Below are 21,581 nucleotides of genomic sequence, written 5' to 3' on the forward strand. Positions count from 1 at the left end.
AGGTAGCCACAAATGCCGCAGACTCTGGCTTCCAGGAAAACTCAATCAACCACAGCACTTAAGCAAACGATGGCAAACGACAATACGAAGCTGCGGATCCTTAACGTTAAAAGACAGGGACAATCGCTGCCATCCGCCTATCTGAACCAGCTCTAATACACCTCAAGAGATGAAGGGGGGCATACATTCCTGAGAGTCAGTAATAGGTCCCCCAGGTGTCCCCCTAGGTATACTGCTCCCTATGGGCCGTTGCAGGGTATAAGCGCAGCAGATCGCACTCACCTGTCTAACGTACTCCCTCCTGTGTGCTTACGTCACATCCCAGTGCCTGTACCCTGTGAGCCTGCACTCCGTGACCCGGCATCCTGTGCGCATTCATGTTACACTAGCAGGTCACGTAGAACGGACACTGGAAGATGATGGAAGCTTACCGGAGGGAGTGCGCCATTCAGATCCGGGTAAGGAATATAGCCTTGGGGGGGGGGGGGGGGGAGACCTGGGGGGCCCAGTCACTAGCTCTGGGGGAGAAGCGGTACTAAAGACTTTTAATTAACAACAGATGTGTGTGGCAGCAATATATTTCTCTCTTATCAGATGTCGATCAGAGAGGGATCTATGTTTTGGGGTAACAGTCTGCCAGTGTATAGCACGGTTGTACCCGAGCTGACATGATGAGATAGATGTGCAAGTACAGTGCCAAGCACACAAATAACTAGATTGCGTTCCTTTTCTGCCTGAAACAGTTAAACATTCAGGCATGCAAGTGAGGGCTGTGGAGTTGGAGCAATCTGGGTACCTGGTGTCGGAGTCAGTGGTTTCATGAATTGAATGCCTTGTCGGTAAACTTCCAGGAGGGGGTGTGCGCAGCGACGGGAAACATCAGAGCACCGAGGGGAGCCTCAATAGAATCCTGAGGCTTCCCTCTCTTTAGGCAAGTATCTCAATTTGTACCCGAGCTTCGGCTCAGCTACACTTTAAGTCGGGCTTCTCCCTGTATCCAAAAACACTCACAGTCCTATGCTATTGTCTCGGGGACTGTTCTTCTGAAGGTATTTTCTGAAGAAGGACATCGGCAAATAAAAATTGTAATGCACAGTAAGAAGAACGATATAAAGTGAATAACATGTTTTATTGATGCATATTCGGTATACATAAAACAAGAACAATATAAAAAGGGTATCTACAATCCTACTAAATATATCTATCCTGACCTGTGCTATACTTCAGCAATAAAGTAACTAGGGCAGATTCTGGCCATTCTGCAGCTCTAGGCAGGATATATACTGTCACCCCACCCCCATACTATGAGGACACTGCACGCTGATAGTCTGACAGACCGTTACTGTGCAAGTTAAATAACGAGTCTTATGCTGGATACACACCATGCGTTTCCGTGTCGAATGCGTCCGTCGATACGCGTCGATTCGATTATTTCCGAGCATTTCCGAACGCATTTCGATGATTTTTAGGTCGATTGCCATGTAAAGTATGGCAAATCGACCTAACGATCCATCGAAGCTTGAATCGTACATGTCGGAAATAATCGAATCGATGAGTATCAACGGACGCATCGAACGCGGAAACGCATGGTGTGTATCCAGCATTAGGATGATTGGGGGTCTCTACTAGGTGCTAACAAAATACTGGGACTGGATAAGTGTTATAGTACACCATATGAGCGGTTTAGTGCAAAATGACAATACAAATTACACCCCATTTCTTCCACCAAGTATTTAAATGCTGCATTTAACAATTCACTAAACAATAGTGTCCTTGGCATGGTTCCTCGGGGCCCCTTCAAGCAACTGTGCCTAAAAACTGCCCTGCCAGCAATAATCATAGATTATGGAAATTGCCTGTTATTATACATAACATCTGAAAAGTACATCTTCTGATTATGTTAAAGGATAGTGGCATACATCTTATTAAACGAAACAATCCACTTTTGCTATAAACAAGGATAAATCCTCCTGAAAAAAATATATATATTTTTGTTGTCCCAGTTTCATAAAAGGCAGGGACCCTTCATCAGGGCAACATAATCAAGGATAAGCTCTCCATACAAAGTAAGGTGATCATAGCAGCCGCTGAAACTAATCACATCGCTACATAGACTGCTTCTATTGATGGACCCCCCTCCCATCGGTCAGGAGACGTTTTTATTGGCTCCTGACCTCCTGATCACTGTGAGCCAATCACAGCGATCGGGAAGGGAAAAATGAAAAAAAGCCTCTGGTCCATTCCTCTCCCAAATGAGTTAAAGAGGAACTGTAGAGAAAAACATTTAATGAAGAAAAATACTTAATTTTACAGTATTAACTATTTAGTCAGTGTTTACCCACTGTAAAATCTTTCCTCTGCCTGATTTACATTCTGAAATTTAACACAAGGGGTGAGATCTTTAGTGCTGGCAGGTGCTGCTCTGCGGAATGTTTATTTGTTATGTGTTCTGAAGCCAGAAGAGATAATACCTGATCTTCCAGAATGCTTGTGGGGGGAATTTTGCATAGCTAAATTGGCTAGGCTAAGCATCAATGGGATGGCAGGGTTTAATACCAATGTACAGATATAGAAAGTGTTTCTAATGCTAAAACCAGGATAATTACTGTAAGAAAGGGTATCCTGAATAATGTGTTATATTCTACTATATATCACTAGAGCGCCTCTTTAAAGGGGAACTTCAGCCTAAACAAACATACTGTCAATAAGTTACATTAGTTATGTTAATTAGGATAGGTAATATAATTTTTTACCCACCCTGTTTTAAAAGAACAGGCAAATGTTTGTGATTCATGGGGGCTGCCATCTTTGTCATGGGGGCAGCCATCTTTTTGGTTGAAAGGAGGTGACAGGGAGCAGGAGACACAGTTCCAACTGTCCTGTGTCCTGATAACCCCTCCCAGCTGCACACGCTAGGCTTCAAATGTCAAATTCAAAATGTAAACAAAAAAAATTTGCACCAAAGCAGCAGAACGAGAACAACAACATCAGAAATCCCATCATGCTTTGCACAGCATCAGGGGAAAAATGCCCGGGCAGTTTTCTTCTGTGCAGCTAAAAATGAGGATTGTATAAGAGATACAAAGTTCTGATGCTGTGAAACTGGTAAAGAAACTTCAAGCCTTTTCAGTGCTGTTGAGTGGATTTTTAGTCCGGAGGTTCACTTTAACTTTTACAAGAGAGGAAAAAATCCTGAACATAACTAGCCAAAAACTGACAGAGCAGTGTATGGAGGAGGTGGCATATGACAAATGTCAACATGGTGCCTACGTTGCCGGGTAGTCTAGTCGTGCAGCACTGGAGTCCCAGGCTGCAGTCCCAGAGAGTACCTGCATGGGGTTCAGCTGTTCGTCCTGTGTTTGTGAAATATCCCGAAAACTGATGGCATGATTGGCTCACCGCAGAATTGGCCATAGACTAAGGTAGGCGAGCCCCTCTGAGGGACAGTTACTTCAATATAATCTCTAAAGCATTATATGAAAAACACGTAATAATAAGTCTGACAGCAACTAATACAGAGCGTTCTCTAAAAAGACATACAGTGATTACAAGAAACAAAAGGGGAGAGCCTTACAATCTAAAAAAAGGGGGAGGGTGGGGATAGCTAAAACATAAGGCTAACAACATCTGCAAAATTCCATTGCTGTGTTCAGGTCCATTTGTGGACATGAGAAATGTCCTTGTTCAGAATGATTATTTACGTTTGTTTTAGGTGCCGGTGTGCTGGCGATGTGTCTGATCCTGCTGCCTGTAAATCTGCGCTGCCCCGCATGTGCAGTAGGAGCCTGTGCGACCACATTTCCTTTTTGATTATGCCGCCCCAAATAACACCCCAAATATTTCCACTATCTACACTTCCAAAATTTTCAGGGTAGGGAGGGGCCTGCTGGTTCCCGAGATAGGTTTCTGTAATCTATATCAGGAACCAGCAGGGCTCGGGGAGCTACAATTTGGAATAGAGGTAATGCGGGGGGTCCCCTCCCTACCCTGAAAATTAGGGGAGTGTAGGATGTGTGGAAGTGGAAATATTTCAGGGGAATTATATTTAAAGCGAATGGGAACCCAATTTTTTTTTTTTTTTAAAAGTCAGACACTCACCTAAGGAGAGGGAGGCTCTGGGTCCCATAGAGCATTACCTCTCCTCTCCCGGTCCCCGCTGTTGCGCTGGCTCCCCCATAGCGGTATTCGACCATTTCGGTCAAATACCGCAGTTTCCCCACCGAAGGGCGGCTTCGTAAATGCTTCGGGAGCCTGAGTGCTCCCGAAGACGGGCCGCTCTACACTGCGCACCCGCGAGCGCCCTCTATGACGGGAATTGAACGGGGGAGCCAGCGCAGCACCGAGGGCAGCCGGAGGAGAGGGATGGCTCAATAGGATCCGAGCCTTCCCTCTCCTTAGGTGAGTATCTGACTTTTGTTTTTTTTAGGGGTGGTAACAATGGCTTTAAGTCCCCACTGGGCATGCGTGAGAGGCAGTGTGGAAGGGAGCTTCCGGGCAGAGAGAGAAGCAGTGGAGGGATAGGAAGAAATGTGGCGGAGAGAGAGCAGGCAAAGTGGTGGAGGGATAGGAAGAGATGTGGTGGAGAAAGAGCAAAGTATATCACATTATTACACAGGTGGCATCCAATCACGGCAACACACTGGGATTCACTAAGCTCCTGAGAGCCACCCATTCTTTCACATGTCAGTAGAAGTGGTCTGCATGCCTAGGTGTTTGATGTGTGGCCACGGAAGGGAAAGGAACACCTGAATTCAATGATTTGAAGGAGCATCCCAATACTTTTGGCAATATAGGATATCTGAAGATTTATCAGACTCAGGTGGAGACAAGTAAACAGGAATCAGGATCAGGCAGTAGGAAAGAGGATGCTCAAACAGCAATAGGTGCATAAATAAAACCATTTCAATAATAATTAGGCCATAAGGATAGCAAAACCGTCCCGTTTCCGTGACCAGGGATACACTTTCACCTGCAGCTGAAAATTTACTTTTGTGTACAAACGCCCTTGAAGAAACGACTCATCTCTGACATCTAGCATTTCTACAGGCATAAAAATTTACATTGTAGCATAGGAAATCCTGGACGCCCCTGGCATCACCGGGCTTGCGGTTTCCATTAATAGAATAGAACCTCTTCCTCCGTGAAGTCTTTTTTGGTGCCTAAGGAGGTGTTCCTTCACGATGAAACCTTTCCTGCACTCTGAACATGTAAAAGGCCTCTCACCCGTGTGACTTCTCTGGTGCTTGCGGAGGTTCCCATTCTGACTGAAACATTTACCGCATTCTGGACAGGAGAAGGGCCGCTCACCTGTGTGACTTCTCTGGTGCTTGTGAAGGTCTCCTTTGTGGATGAAAGCTTTACCACACTCTGTACAACAATGATGAGGCTTCTTGTAGAGGTTCCGTTGTTCTATGGCAAGCTTACTTTTCTCTGGAATATGTGCTCTGGGCTCAGAAGGTTCACCAGCAGAATTCGAGGGATAAGAGGACAACTCCTCTGCATTGTATCTAAGGCGGATATATGGAATAAAATTATGAGGTTCAACAGAGGATTCCTCAGAATTACAAGGATCTGGTGATCTATCCTCATGGTAGCCACCTGGAGAATGCTGTGTGACTCCATCATTTTCTGCAGTATCTTCTGGAGATGGTAGAAGATGTCCGTCAGAGGTATCTGGGGCATACTGTCCTTCAACTGGTAAGAAGTAGATTAAGGGTAAAGCACTTTCCTTCTTGCTAATGAAATCAGGAGTTGCATACGAGGGTGTAGTAGACAAACCAGACTTTCTGTATGAAGATTTAGCAGAAGAGCTGGGGCTTACAAAAGAGGATGAAGCAGAAGAGCCAGGAGTCCCATATGAGGATGTAGTAGAGGAGACAGGAGACAAAAATTTAGACATAGCTGTTGGATTTCTATAGGTAGGAGCAGTGGTACTTCCATAGGTTACAGGTTTTGTCATCGATGGACGTACATTCTGCAAAGTCACAGGTTTTGGCACCAGGGGAGGAGTGCCCTGTGGAATTTGACTAGGCCTACATTTTCCTTGAAACCTTCTCTGGTGCGCAATAAGTTGTTCCTTCCTAAGGAAACCTTTCCCACACTCTGAGCATGAAAAAGGTCGTTCGGTAGAGTGAATCTTTTTGTGTTTAATAAGGGTTGCCTTGTGAAAGAAGCATTTCCCACATTCTGTGCACATATAGGGTCGTTCACCAGTGTGACTTCTTTCGTGTCGAAGAAGGGTTCCTTTATCAATGAAAGTTTTGTCGCACTCTGAACAGGAGAAAGGGCGCTCACCAGTGTGAGTTTTTTGATGTGAAAGAAGATGGACTTTCCGAGTGAAGCACTTCTCACACGCTGAACATGAAAAGGGACGCTCCCCAGTGTGAATTCTGCTGTGTACAATCAGATGTTCCTTACGAAAGAAGCCTTTACTGCACTCTTTACAGGAGAAAGGTCGGTCACCAGTGTGACTTCTCTGGTGTATGTGAAGGTCTACTTTGCGGAGGAAACCTTTCCCACATTCTGTACAGGAGAAGGGACGCTCCCCTTTGTGACTCTTCTCATGTTTACGAAGGTCTCCTCTGTAAAAGAATCTTCTCCCACAGTCTGAACAGGAGAAAGGACGCTCTCCTGTGTGAACTCTCTGGTGCATGAGGAGGTCTGTTTTCTGGTAGAAACGTTTGTCACACAATGAGCAGTTAAAGGGCCTATCGCTGGTGTGATATCTCTGATGTGCGAGGAGGTGTTCTCTTCTGGTAAAGCATTTCCCACACTCTGAGCATGGGAAAGGTTGCTCCCCTGTGTGACTTTTGTTGTGTCTTAGGAGCTTCGATTTATCCGAGAAATGTTTTCCACATTCTGAACATGAAAATATCGGCTCTCCAGTGTGCTCTCTCTTATGTAACAACAACATTGACTTCTTTCCAAAATATTTATCGCACAAAAAGCATCTATACACTTTACTCTCTACCGGTATGACAGTCCAGGTTTCCTCAGAATTAGCTAAATCATTGGACTGATCGACACCATAAAATCTTGGGTGGACAAAGGACTCTGGATTAGAAGGATCCTTTACTCTTTCTGAACGATAAAGTCTGCGGCCTTTATTTCCAGTAATGAGGTTCCCTCCTGGAGAACGTTTTGTGACCCCATTATCTTCTGCAACATCATCTGGTGGGGAGATTAAACTTCCATCTGAGGGGCTCCAGAAGTCATGTCCATCTGTTGAGAAAATAGATTACCATTAATACAAATGTAAAAAGAATTTACATCAGTTTTCATACAAATCTATGCAGAGGGAAGGCTCTGGATAATATAGAGCATTCCCGATCCTCCCTCCCGTTGTTTCTGCACTGTCCTCGGATAACATCACTCATTCTTCTAGGTCTTTAGCACTCCTGGAGGAGGCGAGTAGGTCCGAAGCCGAGCGTATCTGTACTGTGGATCCACCAGCCTGGACTCACACTTGTGTAGCACGGATCCACTCATCTTCAGAACTAGCTCACCTCTATCTATAGCACACACTTTATTGTGCTAGTTTCCACAAAATAGTCCAACAATTGTTTTGGGGGCCACGCAGGGTCCCCCTTATCAAGGCATGTGGTTACATGGCATTTCAACATCAATCGCTTTTTATATCATATAAACCTCTAGATACACCCCCCCCCCCCAAACTAAGTGACCTCACAAAAACATTATGGTGATTGACAGTAGTAAACGATGAGCATTTCCCACAAATTGCTTGCAATAAAAAAAAGCATCAAGGTTCAAGAACATCTCAGTGCACGCAGTGCTACTGAAGCCACATTTCTTGCCATTCAGATATGTCCCCACTGTCACAGATGTCGCTTGTTACCAATTTCGCTGGTACCATTTGAATCCAGCCCCGCCTCCCAGCCGTTATGTCCTAAGCTACCGGCGATTCTGTTGGCTACGGAAGGCTGATTCAACCCCCGTTGCCTGCTGAGGTTCGAGACGTGGGCGGGGTTCAATGCCATTACTACACCCCCCCGCTATGTGGATGTCCAATCAGCACTCCACAGTGTGCATCTCTGGGCTTCGTCCGCGGGCACGTAATGGGTCACGCGCCAGCGGAGGCCAATCAAGTGCCAGCTCTCACCATGCGTCCCAAGAGACGCATAACCTACGGGCCCGAGGGCATGTGATATGTGACGCGTCAGCGGAGGCCAATCAAGTGCCGGCTCTCACCATGCGTCCCAAGAGACGCATATCCTACGGGCCCGAGGGCACGTGATATGTGACGCACCTGCGGAGGCCAATCAAGTGCCGGCTCTCACCATGCCTCCCAAGAGACGCATATCCTACGGGCCCGAGGGCACGTGATATGTGATGCGCCAGCGGAGGCCAATCAAGTGCCGGCTCTCACCATGCGTCCCAAGAGACGCATATCCTACGGGCCCGAGGGCACGTGATATGTGACGCACCAGCGGAGGCCAATCAAGTGCCGGCTCTCACCATGCGTCCCAAGAGATGCATACCCTACGGGCCCGAGGGCACATGATATGTGACGCAACAGCAGAGGCCAATCATTTGCCGGCTCTCACCATGCATCCCAAGAGACGCATATCCTACGGGCCCGAGGGCACGCGATATGTGACGCGCCAGCAGGGGCCAATCAAATGCCGGCTCTCACCATGCTTCCCAAGAGACGCACATCCTACGGGCCCGAGGGCACGTGATATGTGACGCAACAGCGGAGGCCAATCAAGTGCCGGCTCTCACCATGCTTCCCAAGAGACGCACATCCTACGGGCCCGAGGGCACGTGATATGTGACGCAACAGCGGAGGCCAATCAAGTGCCGGCTCTTACCATGCTTCCCAAGAAACGCACATCCTACGGGCCCGAGGGCACGTGATATGTGACGCGCCAGCGGAGGGCAATCAAGTGCCGGCTCTCACCATGCTTCCCAAGAGACGCATATCCTACGGGCCCGAGGGCACGCGATATGTGACGCACCTGCGGAGGCCAATCAAGTGCCGGCTCTCACCATGCTTCCCAAGAGATGCATACCCTACGGGCCCGAGGGCACGCGATATGTGACGCACCAGCGGAGGCCAATCAAGTGCCGGCTCTCACTATGCTTCCCAAGAGATGCATACCCCACGGGCCCGAGGGCACGTGATATGTGACGCAACAGCGGAGGCCAATCAAGTGCCGGCTCTCACCCAAGAGACACATATCCCGCATCCCACGAGATGCAGCCAATAAGGTGCCTTCTATCCTATGCATCACATGAGGCGCACGCAGTGCGACCCATATGACGCACAGTGTCTCGCACCCACACATCACGTTTGTCGGGGGAGGCTACCTGGCCAGTTGGCATGGCAAACTAACAACAACCCCTGCTCCCGAGCTAATACAAAAATCTATGAGACGCGCAGCCATTGATTATGCATACTAAGTGACCAAGTAAAACACCAGGCGACCCAGTCATAATCATACTCCTTAGGGACAACGCAGTCTGGGAGGCATCACTAACTGCACTGCAAGCCAGTGCCAAGGACAATTGTAAAGAGTGAACACTCGCCACCTGCGACCTGTGGGGCATACATCTGAGGGAAGAGAATCGGGCTCCCATATAATACTTGTCCTGCAGCAGATTACGTGACGTATCACGTATATATCTGAATGTTTGGCGTGATGTGTCACGACCTGGAAAAGGTTGGGGACCACTGACCTAGCAGGTCAAATAAATTCAATGTGGAAAAACACTTTTATGACGGGACAGCCCGAGAAATGAGAAGGCTCTATAGTATCCAGACCCCACATAGGTTTGTATAAAAAATAATGTGATTTTTCACTTCAGATTACCCTTTATAGAAAAACTTAACCAGCTGAGCGGTCTGGACGAGCTCAGCTCGTCCAACACCGCCAGCGGCTGCCGCTCAGGCCCTGCTGGGCCGATTTTAATGAAATAAAAAGCAGCACACGCAGCCGGCACTTTGCCAGCCGCGTGTGCTGCCTGATCGCCGCCGCTCTGCGGCGATTCGCCGCGAGCAGCGGCGAAAGAGGGTCCCCCCAGCCGCCTGAGCCCAGCGTAGCCGGAACAAAAAGTTCCGGCCAGCGCTAAGGGCTGGATCGGAGGCGGCTGACGTCACGACGTCGGCTGACGTCGATGACGTCACTCCGCTCGTCGCTATGGCGACGATATAAGCAAAACAAGGAAGGCCGCTCATTGCGGCCTTCCTTGTTTATTCTGGGCGCCGGAGGCGATCGGAAGATCGCCTCCGGAGCGCCCTCTAGTGGGCTTTCATGCAGCCAACTTTCAGTTGGCTGCATGAAATAGTTTTTTTTTTATTTAAAAAAAACCCTCCCGCAGCCACCCTGGCGATTTAATCAGAACGCCAGGGTGGTTAATATTAATATTCAAGCTCAGGTCAACAAAAACGTAAAGTATACGATACTCATTCATGTAGTCAACAGGGTTCAGTAACTTTTTTTAGGGCTTAAAGGGAACTTAAACTGAGAGGGTCTGTCCTGCTGATTTCTCTGGCTGCAATAGTGGCTGAACCACACACCTGAAACAAGCATGCAGCTAATCCAGTCTGACTTCAGTCAGAGCACCTGATCTGCATGCTTGTTGAGGGGCTGTGGCTAAAAGTATTAGAGACACATGATCAGCAGTTGAGTAAGGCAACTTGTATTATTTTAAAAGGAAAAATCCATATCCTTCTCAGTTTAGGTTCCATTTAAAATAGTAGATAATACTTCTATCAAGATTCCCCCAATGCCTTATCTGACACCTTTATAGAGCAGTTCTTAAAACATTTCCATCCTATCTCCTCCATCATTTTACTAGCAATAAGTCCAGTAGCTAGTGTCCAAAGTAACTGCCTGATCCTACCTGTGCAACGAAAAAAAAAAAAAATATTCCTATTTAGCAAAGTGTCCTCTAAGACTAAGTTACCTCTCATAACCCAAAACCAGATGGACGTTTCATATGGTGTACAGTGTCTTCTCCTCATTTGTTGGTGCTGTGATGTTATACTGAGGAATGGAGATGGCCTTTCATATGGTGTACAGTATCTCCTCCTCATTTGTTGGTACTATGATGTTATACTGAGGAATGGAGATAGGCCTTTCATATGGTGTACAGTATCTCCTCATTTGTTGGGAGCATGATATTTAAAATAGTAACAATAACCTTAAAGGACTTACGAGGCCAAAATCTGCTCCCAAAACGTAAAAAAAGTTATCTACTTACATGACTTTGTAAGGCACGGAGGACGCCGTCCGCGCCCTCCATGTCGTTCCGCCTGGTCCCCTCTGCTCAATAGCCCCCCAAAAGGCTGCGACCCCACGGTCCGGGTCGGTATCTGCAGCCTGCATAAAGATGGCCGCCGGAGCTGGCCACGGCTGCGCAGTCCGCATAGCCGCTACTGCAGCTGCGCAGCTCTAGGGCCAACCCCCCGATCCACGTAACAGGCAGCGTGGATCGGAGGGTTGGCCCTAGAGCTGCGCAGCCGCAGTAGCGGCTATGCGGACTGCGCAGCCGTGGCCAGCTCCGGCGGCCATCTTTATGCAGGCTGCAGATACCGACCCGGACCGTGGGGTCGCAGCCTTTCGGGGGGCTATTGATCAGAGGGGACCAGGCGGAACGGCACGGAGGGCGCGGACGGCGTCCTCCGTGCCTTACAAAGTCATGCAGGTAGTTAACTTTTTTTAGGTTTTGGGGGCAGATTTTGGCCTCGTAAGTCCTGTAAAGGGAACCTAAACTGAGAGGGATATGGATGTTTCCTTTTAAACAATACCAGTTGCTTGTCTGTCCTGCTGATCTCTTTGGCTGCCGTAGTGGTTGAATCACACACCTGAAACAAGCATGCAGCTATAATCCAGTCTGACTTCAGTCAGAGCACCTGATCTGCATGCTTGTTGAGGGGCTGTGGCTAAAAGTATTAGAGACACAAGATCAGCAGGAGAGTCAGGCAACTGGTATTATTTTATAAAGAAAAATCCACATCCTTCTCAGTTTAGGTTCCCTTTAAAATAACAATAATAAAAAAAAGTTGCAGTTTATGTTTGGTATGTTGAAGTAAGTTGATTTCCTTACCTGAAATATGAGTTGCTATTTTATTGGTCCTCATCATGTCACCCTCCTGCATAGACTCCCAGTCAGCACTCACATGCATCTCTTCTTCTTCCTCTTTAATGGTCCTCAACAATATCTCCTCCTCATACTCTTCCTCTGTAGATAGCTGATCATCTTGCAGATACATGTCTTCTTCATCATCATCTTCTACTTCATCTTCATCCCCTTCCTCTTTAATTCTTGCCATAATATCACCATCCTTACTACATTGAAGATCGTCTGTCACACATCTTTCTTCTTCTTCCTCTTTAATCTTAACTTTCATGATAATCAATTCTTCTCCCTACTCACAAAATCATGAAATCAATATTTGTAACACTTGAGCTTTAAAAAAAAACTAAGATATTGACTCTCAGTCTTCCCAACCTGATTATGGCGAGGGGTGGATTCATCTTCCGGTGTATGTTCCCGGGAATAAGGAGGCCCTGTACGTCTCTCTGGAGGGTTTCTGTTGCTGGGTCCATCTGTAACAAACACACACACTGACTGAATACATTTGGGCTTGATTTATTAAATCTAATGCGCACACACAGCACGGGTTAATTTTAGCACGCACACGCTGCATGCGGTCCTGTCAGCATAGCGTGTGCTATTAACTTCCGTGCAATGCTCCAAACTGCCATGTGAGTGCGTAAGTTAAAGAGGAACTCCAGTGAAAATAATGTAGTAAAAAAAGTGCTTCATTTTTTACCATAATTATGTATACATGATTTAGTCAGTGTTTGCTCATTGTAAAATCTTTCCTCTCCCAGATTCACATTCTGACATTTATTACATGGAGACATTGTTACTGTGGGCAGGTTATTTAGCTGTTTCTAGCTGCTCTGGCTGTTAGACAGCTAATAACAGCTGTTTCCTGTCTCTGAACATTGTTACATTGTGGCTGTTTGCCAGGAGTACCGCGGTCTTCAGAGGTTCTTGTGGGAGGGATTTCAGCACAAAATCAGTCACACAGCGCCCCCTGATGGTCTGTTTGTGAAAATCATTGTCTTTCTCATGTAAAATGGGGTATCAGCTACTGATTGGGAAAAAGTTCAATTCTTGGTTGGAGTTTCTCTTTAAGAGCACAGGTTACGATGACAGGACCGAGCATAGTGTGACCTAAAATTAACCCACCCAAAGTCTCTATATGTTTATCAGATGATGGGGGATCTAGGTGGACCCTCCGTACTGCTCTCTCCTCTACAAGACATTATTATTATTATTATTTGGTATTTATATAGCGCCGACATATTACGCAACGCTGTACAGTGTATATATATATATATATATATCTTGTCACTAACTGTCCCTCAAAGGAGCTCACAATCTAATCCCTACTATTGCCATATGTCTATATTATGTAGTGTAAGTACTGTAGTCTAGGGCCAATTTTTTTTTTTTTTTTTTTTTTTTTTTTTTAGGGGGAGCCAATTAACTTATCCGTATGTTTTTTGGAATGTGGGAGGAAACCGAAGTGCCCGGAAGAAACCCATGCAGACACGGAGAGAACATACAAACTCTTTGCAGATAGTGCCCTGGCTGGGATTCGAACCAGGGACCCAGTGCTGCAAGGCGAGAGAGCTAACCACTACGCCACCGTGCTGCCCGTAAGACATGAGACATGAAAGTCTCCTCTTACCTGGAGATGTGAAGGGCGGCTGATTCTCCATCATGGAATCCTTATAGAGGGCCTTGTGTCCTTCTAAATAGTCTGATTGCTCCTTGGACAAAGTGATGGTAACATCCTTTATAGGAACCTGAAACACACAATGATGCAATCACCATCTAGACATATCCCTTGTTGTTACTGGTTAATGTCCCATAATGCTGCTCAGTGAGAAAAAGTCTGAGTGGCACTCCCTAAATCTATGAGCTGTGTGGGTATATTAAGGCACAACACATCTCACCGCTCAACCGCCGTCTGTCGCCGTTCTCCTCCTGGACGTGTGCTCATCGGATCGTTATGTAGAACAAAGGAACAGCACTGTAGTCATTGAGGAAGGAAAAGACTGGAATCCAGGCACCTTCCGTCCTGTTTATTGTGTGGATATCACTCAGAGCAATATGACAGACATCATGCCAAAAAATACATCCGTTTAGTGGCTAGGGCGGTGACGTTACGTGGTGCACAGCGTGACCAAGTGTCCAGGGAGACGCGAAACGGCTGTCGCAAGCCCCTTTTGGTGCCCAGCACCCCCATCTCCATCACATCGTCACCGCCCTAGCCACTAAACGGATGTATTTTTTGGCATGACGTCTGTTATATTGCTCTGAGTGATGTCCACACAATAAACAGGACGGAAGGTGCCCGGATTCCAGTCTCTTTTTCTTTCTCAATGACTAATGTCCCATAATGCCCAGCACTGCTCACCTCTCCTGTCAGCAGATGGATGATCTTGTTGGTGAGCTCTAGAATCTTCTTCTCATTAATTTTCTGAGATGTCAGGGAGTGAGGTGGAGGCACTGGGATCGAGGTTGAACTGCCGAGACAGCGGAAGGGTTTCCTGGGCCCTCCAGATGTTTTCTTTACAATTTCATATTCCTGTGCATAAGTTTACAGATACAGTTAGCATCACGTACATTCCAACCAGCTTCCTCAACTCTCCAGTCAGGTCAGATAAAAGTGATGTCATGTGACCTCCCAGAATCCTCCTCACCTCTCCAGTCAAGTCAGATAAGTGATGTCATGTGACCTCCCAGAATCCCCCTCACCTCTCCAGTCAGGTTTTGTGTTTATTATTAGAGATAAGAGTGATGCCATATGACCTCCCCAGAACCCTTCTCACCTCTCCAGCCAGGTGAGTATTTTATTTATAGAGAGAAGAGTAATGTCATGTGACCTCCCAGAATCCTCCTCACCTCTCCAGACAAGTGTTTATTTAAAGAGGAGCTGTTAGGTATAGGGTCTCAGAGAAAAAAAAACACATATCAGTAGCTAAATATTGGCTGTACTTACATTACATTTGCATTTCACTGTCCACGTTTGGATTTCACAGAATTTTTATATAGTATTTGCAGAGAATGATGCTCCTGACAGCTCATGGCAGGTTCCATGTTTGTCTGTCTCCTATGAAGCCAATTGTGATGTCATATCCTCCCTGCTTCCTGATGATTGGACTCACAAAAAAGATCCTAATGGACAACACTACTGTGCAGTGAATATTAATTAGCCATGTGGCTAGGAACAATAGCGGACTCATGCAGTATACTCTAACGGAACACGTGCCCTGTGATTTTTCAGTCTTGTGAGCTTGGCTGCAAATTACAAGCTGCTGTAACATGAGCCTGTAACTTCTCACTGTGAAAGCAGCCTTAGGGCTTGATAGGGAAATGAAGGGGATGACCCAAGGTAGTGCAGTGTGGAGAAGAGGCAGCCCCAGAATGCTTTGCAGTAACTGTCATGCGTCCTGCCGGCCTCCTTAGAACTTGGGAATACAGAGTCTTGCTGTTCAGCACACATCAAAGTAAGAGAGATTTTTAACTTCAGTATTGCCTTTTTGGCTTCCTTCTAAACTGTTTAACACAGGAGAAAAGAGGTTTAAATTAGCTTTTGCAGCCTGACAGTTACTCTTTAATTACAGCTACATCCTGGTAGTGTACTGGTTAAAGGTGCCAACTTTGATATATGGTTCAAGCCTTTTACCAGTGTTCGAATCCTGGCTCCAGCCGATACATAAAACTTTAGGCAAGGCTCCCTAATGCTCGTGGCTGCCCATTGAGTGTACCCTAATTGGCTGCAACTCTGAATCGCTTTGAGTCTGTGAGGAAACAATCGCGATATAAATGTTATATATCTTATCTTGTCTTATTAATAAAGTTAAGAATGATGTCATGTCATGTGACCCCCCAGAATCCTTCTTACCTCTCCAGTCAGGAGTGTGTTTTATGAATAGAGATAAGAGTGATGTCATGTGACCTCCCAGAAATCCTCCTCCAGTCAGGGTTTGTTTTTGTTTTTTGTTTTTTTTAAAGCAAGTCTGAATTGAGAACGAAAATAAAAAACAGATACTCACCTAAGGAGAGAGAAGGCTTTGTGTCCTATAGCGTCTTCCTGGTCTCCTCGTTTTCCTGCAGGCTTCTCGGTTTAAATCTCCCACTGTGGGAGACTTCTGCAGTGTTTGGAAGCACTAAGGCTTCCGAAGACAGGCAGCTCTGTACTGCGCACGTGCGAGTGCGCAAGAGAAGGCACTCGTGTATGCGCAGTATGGAGCATCCCGTCTTCGGAAGTCCGAGTGCTTCCGAAGACTGCTGAAGCTAGCCCAACCCGGGAGAAAGCAGTCGGGACTGCTAACGGGTGAGCCTGTGGGGGAACACAGGGACCAGGAGGAGAACAGGAAGGCTCTAAAGGACCCAGAGCCTTCCCTCTCCTTAGGCGAGTATATGTTTTTTAATTTTAATTCTTGCTTCAGACTCCCTTTAATAGAGAAAACAGAGATGTCATGTGATCTAACAGAATCCTCCTCACCTCTCCAGTCACGTGTGTGTTAATAAAGATTAGAGTGATGTCATGTGACCTCCCAGAATCCTCCTCACCTCTCCAGTCACGTGTGTGTTATTAATAGAGATTAGAGTGATGTCATGTGACCTCCCAGAATCCTCCTCACCTCTCCAGTCAGGTGTGTGTTATTAATAAAGATTAGAGTGATGTCATGTGACCTCCCAGAATCCTCCTCACCTCTCCAGTCAGCAGATAGATGATCTCCAGGGTGAGGTCTAATATCGACTCACTCGCACAGCTCTGCTCCTTGTCCATGCTTATTGGTGTGGTCCTGGGATCTATCCAGCACACACGTCTCTGTTGTGCGATAATATAATGAGCAGGATTATTTTGGGGTGGGGATATATTACACACTATTAGCATGGTGGGTACTAAGTATCATTGCTTACAATGACGCTGCCACATACGGGACAATTATGTCAGATGCTAATGTAAAAAGAACAGAACTGGCGAGGAGCAGAGGAGACCCACAGGTTAGTTCTAACAGGCGTGCCCAGAAAAGTTTTTTTTTTTTTTTTTTAAAGGACAACCGATGTGAAAAGAAACAAAATGAAATAAACAATTATATCTAGCCTTCTTTTCCTAAAAATGACTTTAAGATACTCCACATTTTTATTTTATATTTAAATTTACGTTTTAAGTGTTTACTGTTTTATTGTTTTTGCTCATTTACACATTCATTGAAGTATGCCAGAGCTAAACTCTATGAACGATTGACCCTTTTTATCTCTTTCCTGCTCTCAGAAGCCATTTTCTGCTAGGAAAGTGTTTTATAGTTAAAATGTCTTATCAGTGAGGGTCACACTGTAGTCACTTCCTGTCTTAGTCAGGACTGAGTCAGCCACTTACAAACCTGATATTTAACTCTTTCAGACAGAGAAAGAAAAAAAGGAACATAGCATGGTTATTTGTGTGCTAGGCACTGTACATGCACGTCTATCTCATCATGTCACCTCGGGTATCCTTTAAGTTCAAGAAATGTCTAGATAATACAGTACTACAGACAGCCATAAGGTTTAGTTATTCGTCACCAAGTCTGGGGACTTTGCTTTTGCAATGCTATAGACTTCTTTACTGCACAAGTAAAGCGACACACTCTATAGCTGACAAAACATTATCAGCAACGTGTGGGTCCCAAAATAACGGAAACATTAAGCTGTAATAATTCAACATTTCTAATTACAAAACGATTGAAAGCTTCATTTTTTAAGAGCCAAACACAACAAAGAAATAAAACAAACAAGTGAAAAAAAAAAAAAGGGGACTTACCTTCAGGGCTTCCTTCTGCAGTGTACAGCCGAGGGCTGGGGCAAGCAGTTTTATAAGAAAACATAAATAAAATGTCTCAGCCATTGGGCACTGCTGCTTGTCTGATAATTTACTTATACAGCAAAGTCTCCGTTATCTGAAATTCAGGCAACCGGAAGTCTCAACTAACCGACATGCCTGAGGGGTAACGGGGGACTTTGTTTTTGGGGGGGGTTTAAAATACTTACTGAGCAGCCTTCCTGCAGCACCTAGCGGCTTCCTGCATCCATGTAAGCAAGATGGTGTGTCACGTGACCCGATGCAGATCATGTGACATGCCGGAGCCAGGGGCGTAACCAGAAATCACGGGGCCCCCTGCAAAAATTTGGATGGGGCCCCTCCCCCTGCACACTGAATAGGAACTGTCTACAAATCTCTGTCTACAAAACTTTGTATGATTAGTTATTAGTGGCTGATACAGATGCAGTCTTTAGAACAATTGTGCAGACAGCAGAAATTGTTTTCTCTCCTTGCCCTTAGTTGTCAGTCTCTCAGGACAGGGCCCCCTGTGGCTTCTGGGCCCCCTGTGGCTGCATCCCTTGCAGGGTCTATTGTTACGCCTCTGGCCGGAGTGCATGCATGGAAGAAGCTGGAAAGCTGCTAGGAGCCCACTAGGTGCTGCAGGAAGGCTGCTAGATGTTGCCTGAGGCTCGGTGAATATTTAACAGGGAGGTTTGTGCTTTTTAGGCTGGCTGCTTAAAGGGAAGGTTCAGGGAGGGTGGAGAAAAAATAAAAATCAATTTCCACTTACCTGGGGCTTCCTCCAGCCCGTGGCAGGCAGGAGGTGCCCTCGCCGCCGCTCCGCAGGCTCCCGGTGGTCTCCGGTGGCCGACCCGACCTGGCCAGGCCGGCTGCCAGGTCGGGCTCTTCTGCGCTCCAAGTCCTGGCACTTCTGCGTCCCACGCCGGCGCTCTGACGTCATCGGACGTCCGCCGGGCTGTACTGCGCATGCCACGGGCTGGAGGAAGCCCCAGGTAAGTGGAAATTGATTTTTATTTTTTCTCCACCCTCCCTGAACCTTCCCTTTAAGCAACTGGCAAGCACGTGTATCCAGCATCAGGTGATCCTCACTGGTACCACATACCGGGGACTCTGCTGTATTTGTAACAAGCCAATGTCTTTGCACTGGAAAAACAATGAGCAGCAATGGAGGCTGTGGCTGGGTTTACCGTGCTCAGCTGCATTGCAGAATAATTCTGCATGTACTCACTGTACATACAATTCTAAGAGTATTGGGCTGTAACAGATCATGTAATTCACAGTACTGGGTTGTAACGGATCTTTTATTCTAACTTGCTGCAAGCAGGCTTTGCATTAAAGTGTATGTCCAGCCTCCATTGCTGTTCACACTCACTATAACGTGTGCGCTATGCAACTGACCACTGCAAATCCTGTCTGAGGCTAGGTCACAGTGAAGAAGCGCATTGCATTGCTACACAACAGGGATAAAACACAACGCAAAATACCAAGTAACGTGGTTGTGGGGGTATGCAATGTAACGGAGGCATAAGAATCAAATTTGCATCATAGATATGCATTGTTTGTGTTGCACATTTAAGACTATAAACCTCTGCCTCATTTTTAAAACAGATTAGCGCAGGCATTGCACCGCATTGCACTGTGAACGAAGTACTTACTTTTCATTGCTGTGCGATATTCTCCGTTAAAGTAAACAGAAATCAAATAATATAAAGAATCAACACTTACCTAAGGCTTCCTCCAGCGGTCTGTCGTTCAGCCGCGATCAGCCCCCATAACTGGCCCAGTCGTCTCAGTCGTGGTCTTCTGTGCATGCGGGAGGTCTACACATGTGCAAAAGACCATGACGGATGCGAATGAGCCAGTTACCGGGGCTGATTGTGGCTGAGCGGCAGACCGCGGGAGGACAGCGAGGGACTCGAACATGCTTATAGGGCTGAGGAAGCCCCGGGTACGTTCTTTATATTAATTGATCTCTGGTACACTTTAAAAAAGCTCTGTTATGACGCAACGTAACTGAGTACTGTGAACAGAGCCTGAGGATTACATGATTTCAGGAACATTAAATGATGTAATCGGCCACTAAGAGCAAATAATAATAAGATAAAGCAGCTGGTGGCCAGAGGTTGACGAAGGGTCAGTCTCCAGAGCACAAGAGTACTGCGTTCACTGGGGACTGCAAGCCCCTCAGATCCCCCTTGCATGAATAGCATTCTCCACCTTCTAGGGGAGTATGCAGTTCTTGCAATGTGGATCTAGCAATGACACTCATCTCATTTTTATAAATAGGCTTCTGGTGATTTTTAGTGTTTCAAAATACAAGGTGACAGTTTCCATTTGTATTGATTGTTTATAAATATAGCCCCATTAAAAAAAAATATCTATGTAGATCTAGAATTATATAGTTCAGGGGCTTTACAATAAAAGATTAGAGCAACATAATGAATAAGTTGCATGCTACAGTAAATGGCCTTACAGCAATGGATGCACAGGCTAAAAGGACAACTGTAGTTAGAGGGATATGGAGGCTGCCATATTTATTTCCTGTTAAAGAGAACCCGAGGTGGGTTTGAAGAATATTATCTGCATACAGAGGCTGGATCTGCCTATAGAGCCCAGCCTCTGTTGCTATCCCAAACCCCCCTAAGGTCCCCCTGCACTCTGCAATCCCTCATAAATCACAGCCACCCTGCTGACAAACAGCTTGTCAGAGCTGGCTGTGTTTATCTCTATAGTGTCAGTCTGCTGCTCTTCCACTGCCTCCTGCAGAACTCCAGTCCCCGCCTGCATCCTTTCCCTCCCTGCTGATTGGAGGGAAGGGACGGGGCAGGGACCGGAGCTATGCAGGAGGCGGGGGAGCAGCTGAGACTGACACTACAGATGTAAACACAGCCTCACAGCATGGCTGTGATTTATGAGGTATTGCAGAGTGCAGGGGGACCTTAGTGGGGTTTGGGATAGCAACAGAGGCTGGGCTGTATAGGCAGATCCAGCCTCTGTATGCAGATAACATTCTTTAAACACACCTCAGGTTCTCTTTAAACAATACCAATTGCCTGGCAGCCCTGCTGATCTATTTGGCTGCAGTAGTGTCAGAATCATACCAGAAACAAGCATGCAGCTAGTCTTGTCAGATCTGACAATAATGTAAGAAATACCTGATCTACTGCATGCTTGTTCAGGGTCTATGGATAAAAGTATTAGAGACAAAGGATCAGCAGGATAGCCAGGCAACTGGTATTGCTTAAAAGGAAATAAATATGGCATCCCTCTCGTTATAGCTGCCCTTTATTCCTAGAAGGATTCTAGCATAACAGGATTAGTGATGTGTGGCTGTAGCAGGGTCGGTAGAGTGTCAGATCTTGTGCAGCAGAGACTGATGAAATTGGTCCAGCATTGTCTGATAGAGCTATAAGCATATAGTGTGCGTGCATTTATATATTGTATACTTATTATACTATTTAGGTGGGTGAGGTAGCTGCTGGAGATACAGGGCACAAAAGTAGGTTACGGGGTGTAATAATATAGTAATACATGTATAACATAATAAGAAACGATTACCTCCTCTGCAGCCAGTCCCTGTAATGTCTCCCCTCCACTTCCTCCCACATTAGCATTGTCTGTGCGCTGCACTCGTTGGCTTGATAAGCGTTCCACTGTTTGTGCTATCGCCATCTTGTGGAAAGTAAACTAACTGCAGCCA

General features: G+C 46.2%; 1 protein-coding gene across 1 annotated transcript; it reads right to left on the reverse strand.

Moving 5' to 3' along the window:
* Positions 1 to 1,110: 1,110 nt before the first annotated feature.
* On the reverse strand, positions 1,111 to 21,469 carry LOC137535251 (zinc finger protein 84-like). Its single transcript, XM_068257065.1, has 8 exons — positions 21,440 to 21,469; positions 17,861 to 17,895; positions 16,769 to 16,888; positions 14,465 to 14,635; positions 13,733 to 13,850; positions 12,478 to 12,575; positions 12,073 to 12,394; positions 1,111 to 7,221 (listed from the first exon to the last, which is right to left on the reverse strand). Exons 3-8 carry the CDS (start codon positions 16,844 to 16,846, stop codon positions 5,057 to 5,059), a joined length of 2,952 nt encoding a protein of 983 aa, XP_068113166.1. The 5' UTR covers positions 16,847 to 16,888; positions 17,861 to 17,895; positions 21,440 to 21,469; the 3' UTR covers positions 1,111 to 5,056.
* Between the last annotated feature and the right edge of the window lie 112 nt (positions 21,470 to 21,581).

The sequence above is a fragment of the Hyperolius riggenbachi genome, chromosome 10 (genome assembly GCF_040937935.1).
Source record: "Hyperolius riggenbachi isolate aHypRig1 chromosome 10, aHypRig1.pri, whole genome shotgun sequence".
NCBI lineage: Eukaryota > Metazoa > Chordata > Amphibia > Anura > Hyperoliidae > Hyperolius > Hyperolius riggenbachi.

Coding starts and splice junctions, on each gene's coding strand:
- LOC137535251 (XM_068257065.1), bottom strand. CDS start 16,846: ATGGACAAGGAGCAGAGCTGTGCGAGTGAGTCGATATTAGACCTCACC. Junction 13,851..14,464: donor TCCATCTGCTGACAGGAGAG/GTGAGCAGTGCT, acceptor TGTGTGTTTCAG/GTTCCTATAAAGGATGTTAC. Junction 12,576..13,732: donor GCCGCCCTTCACATCTCCAG/GTAAGAGGAGAC, acceptor TGTTTGTTACAG/ATGGACCCAGCAACAGAAAC.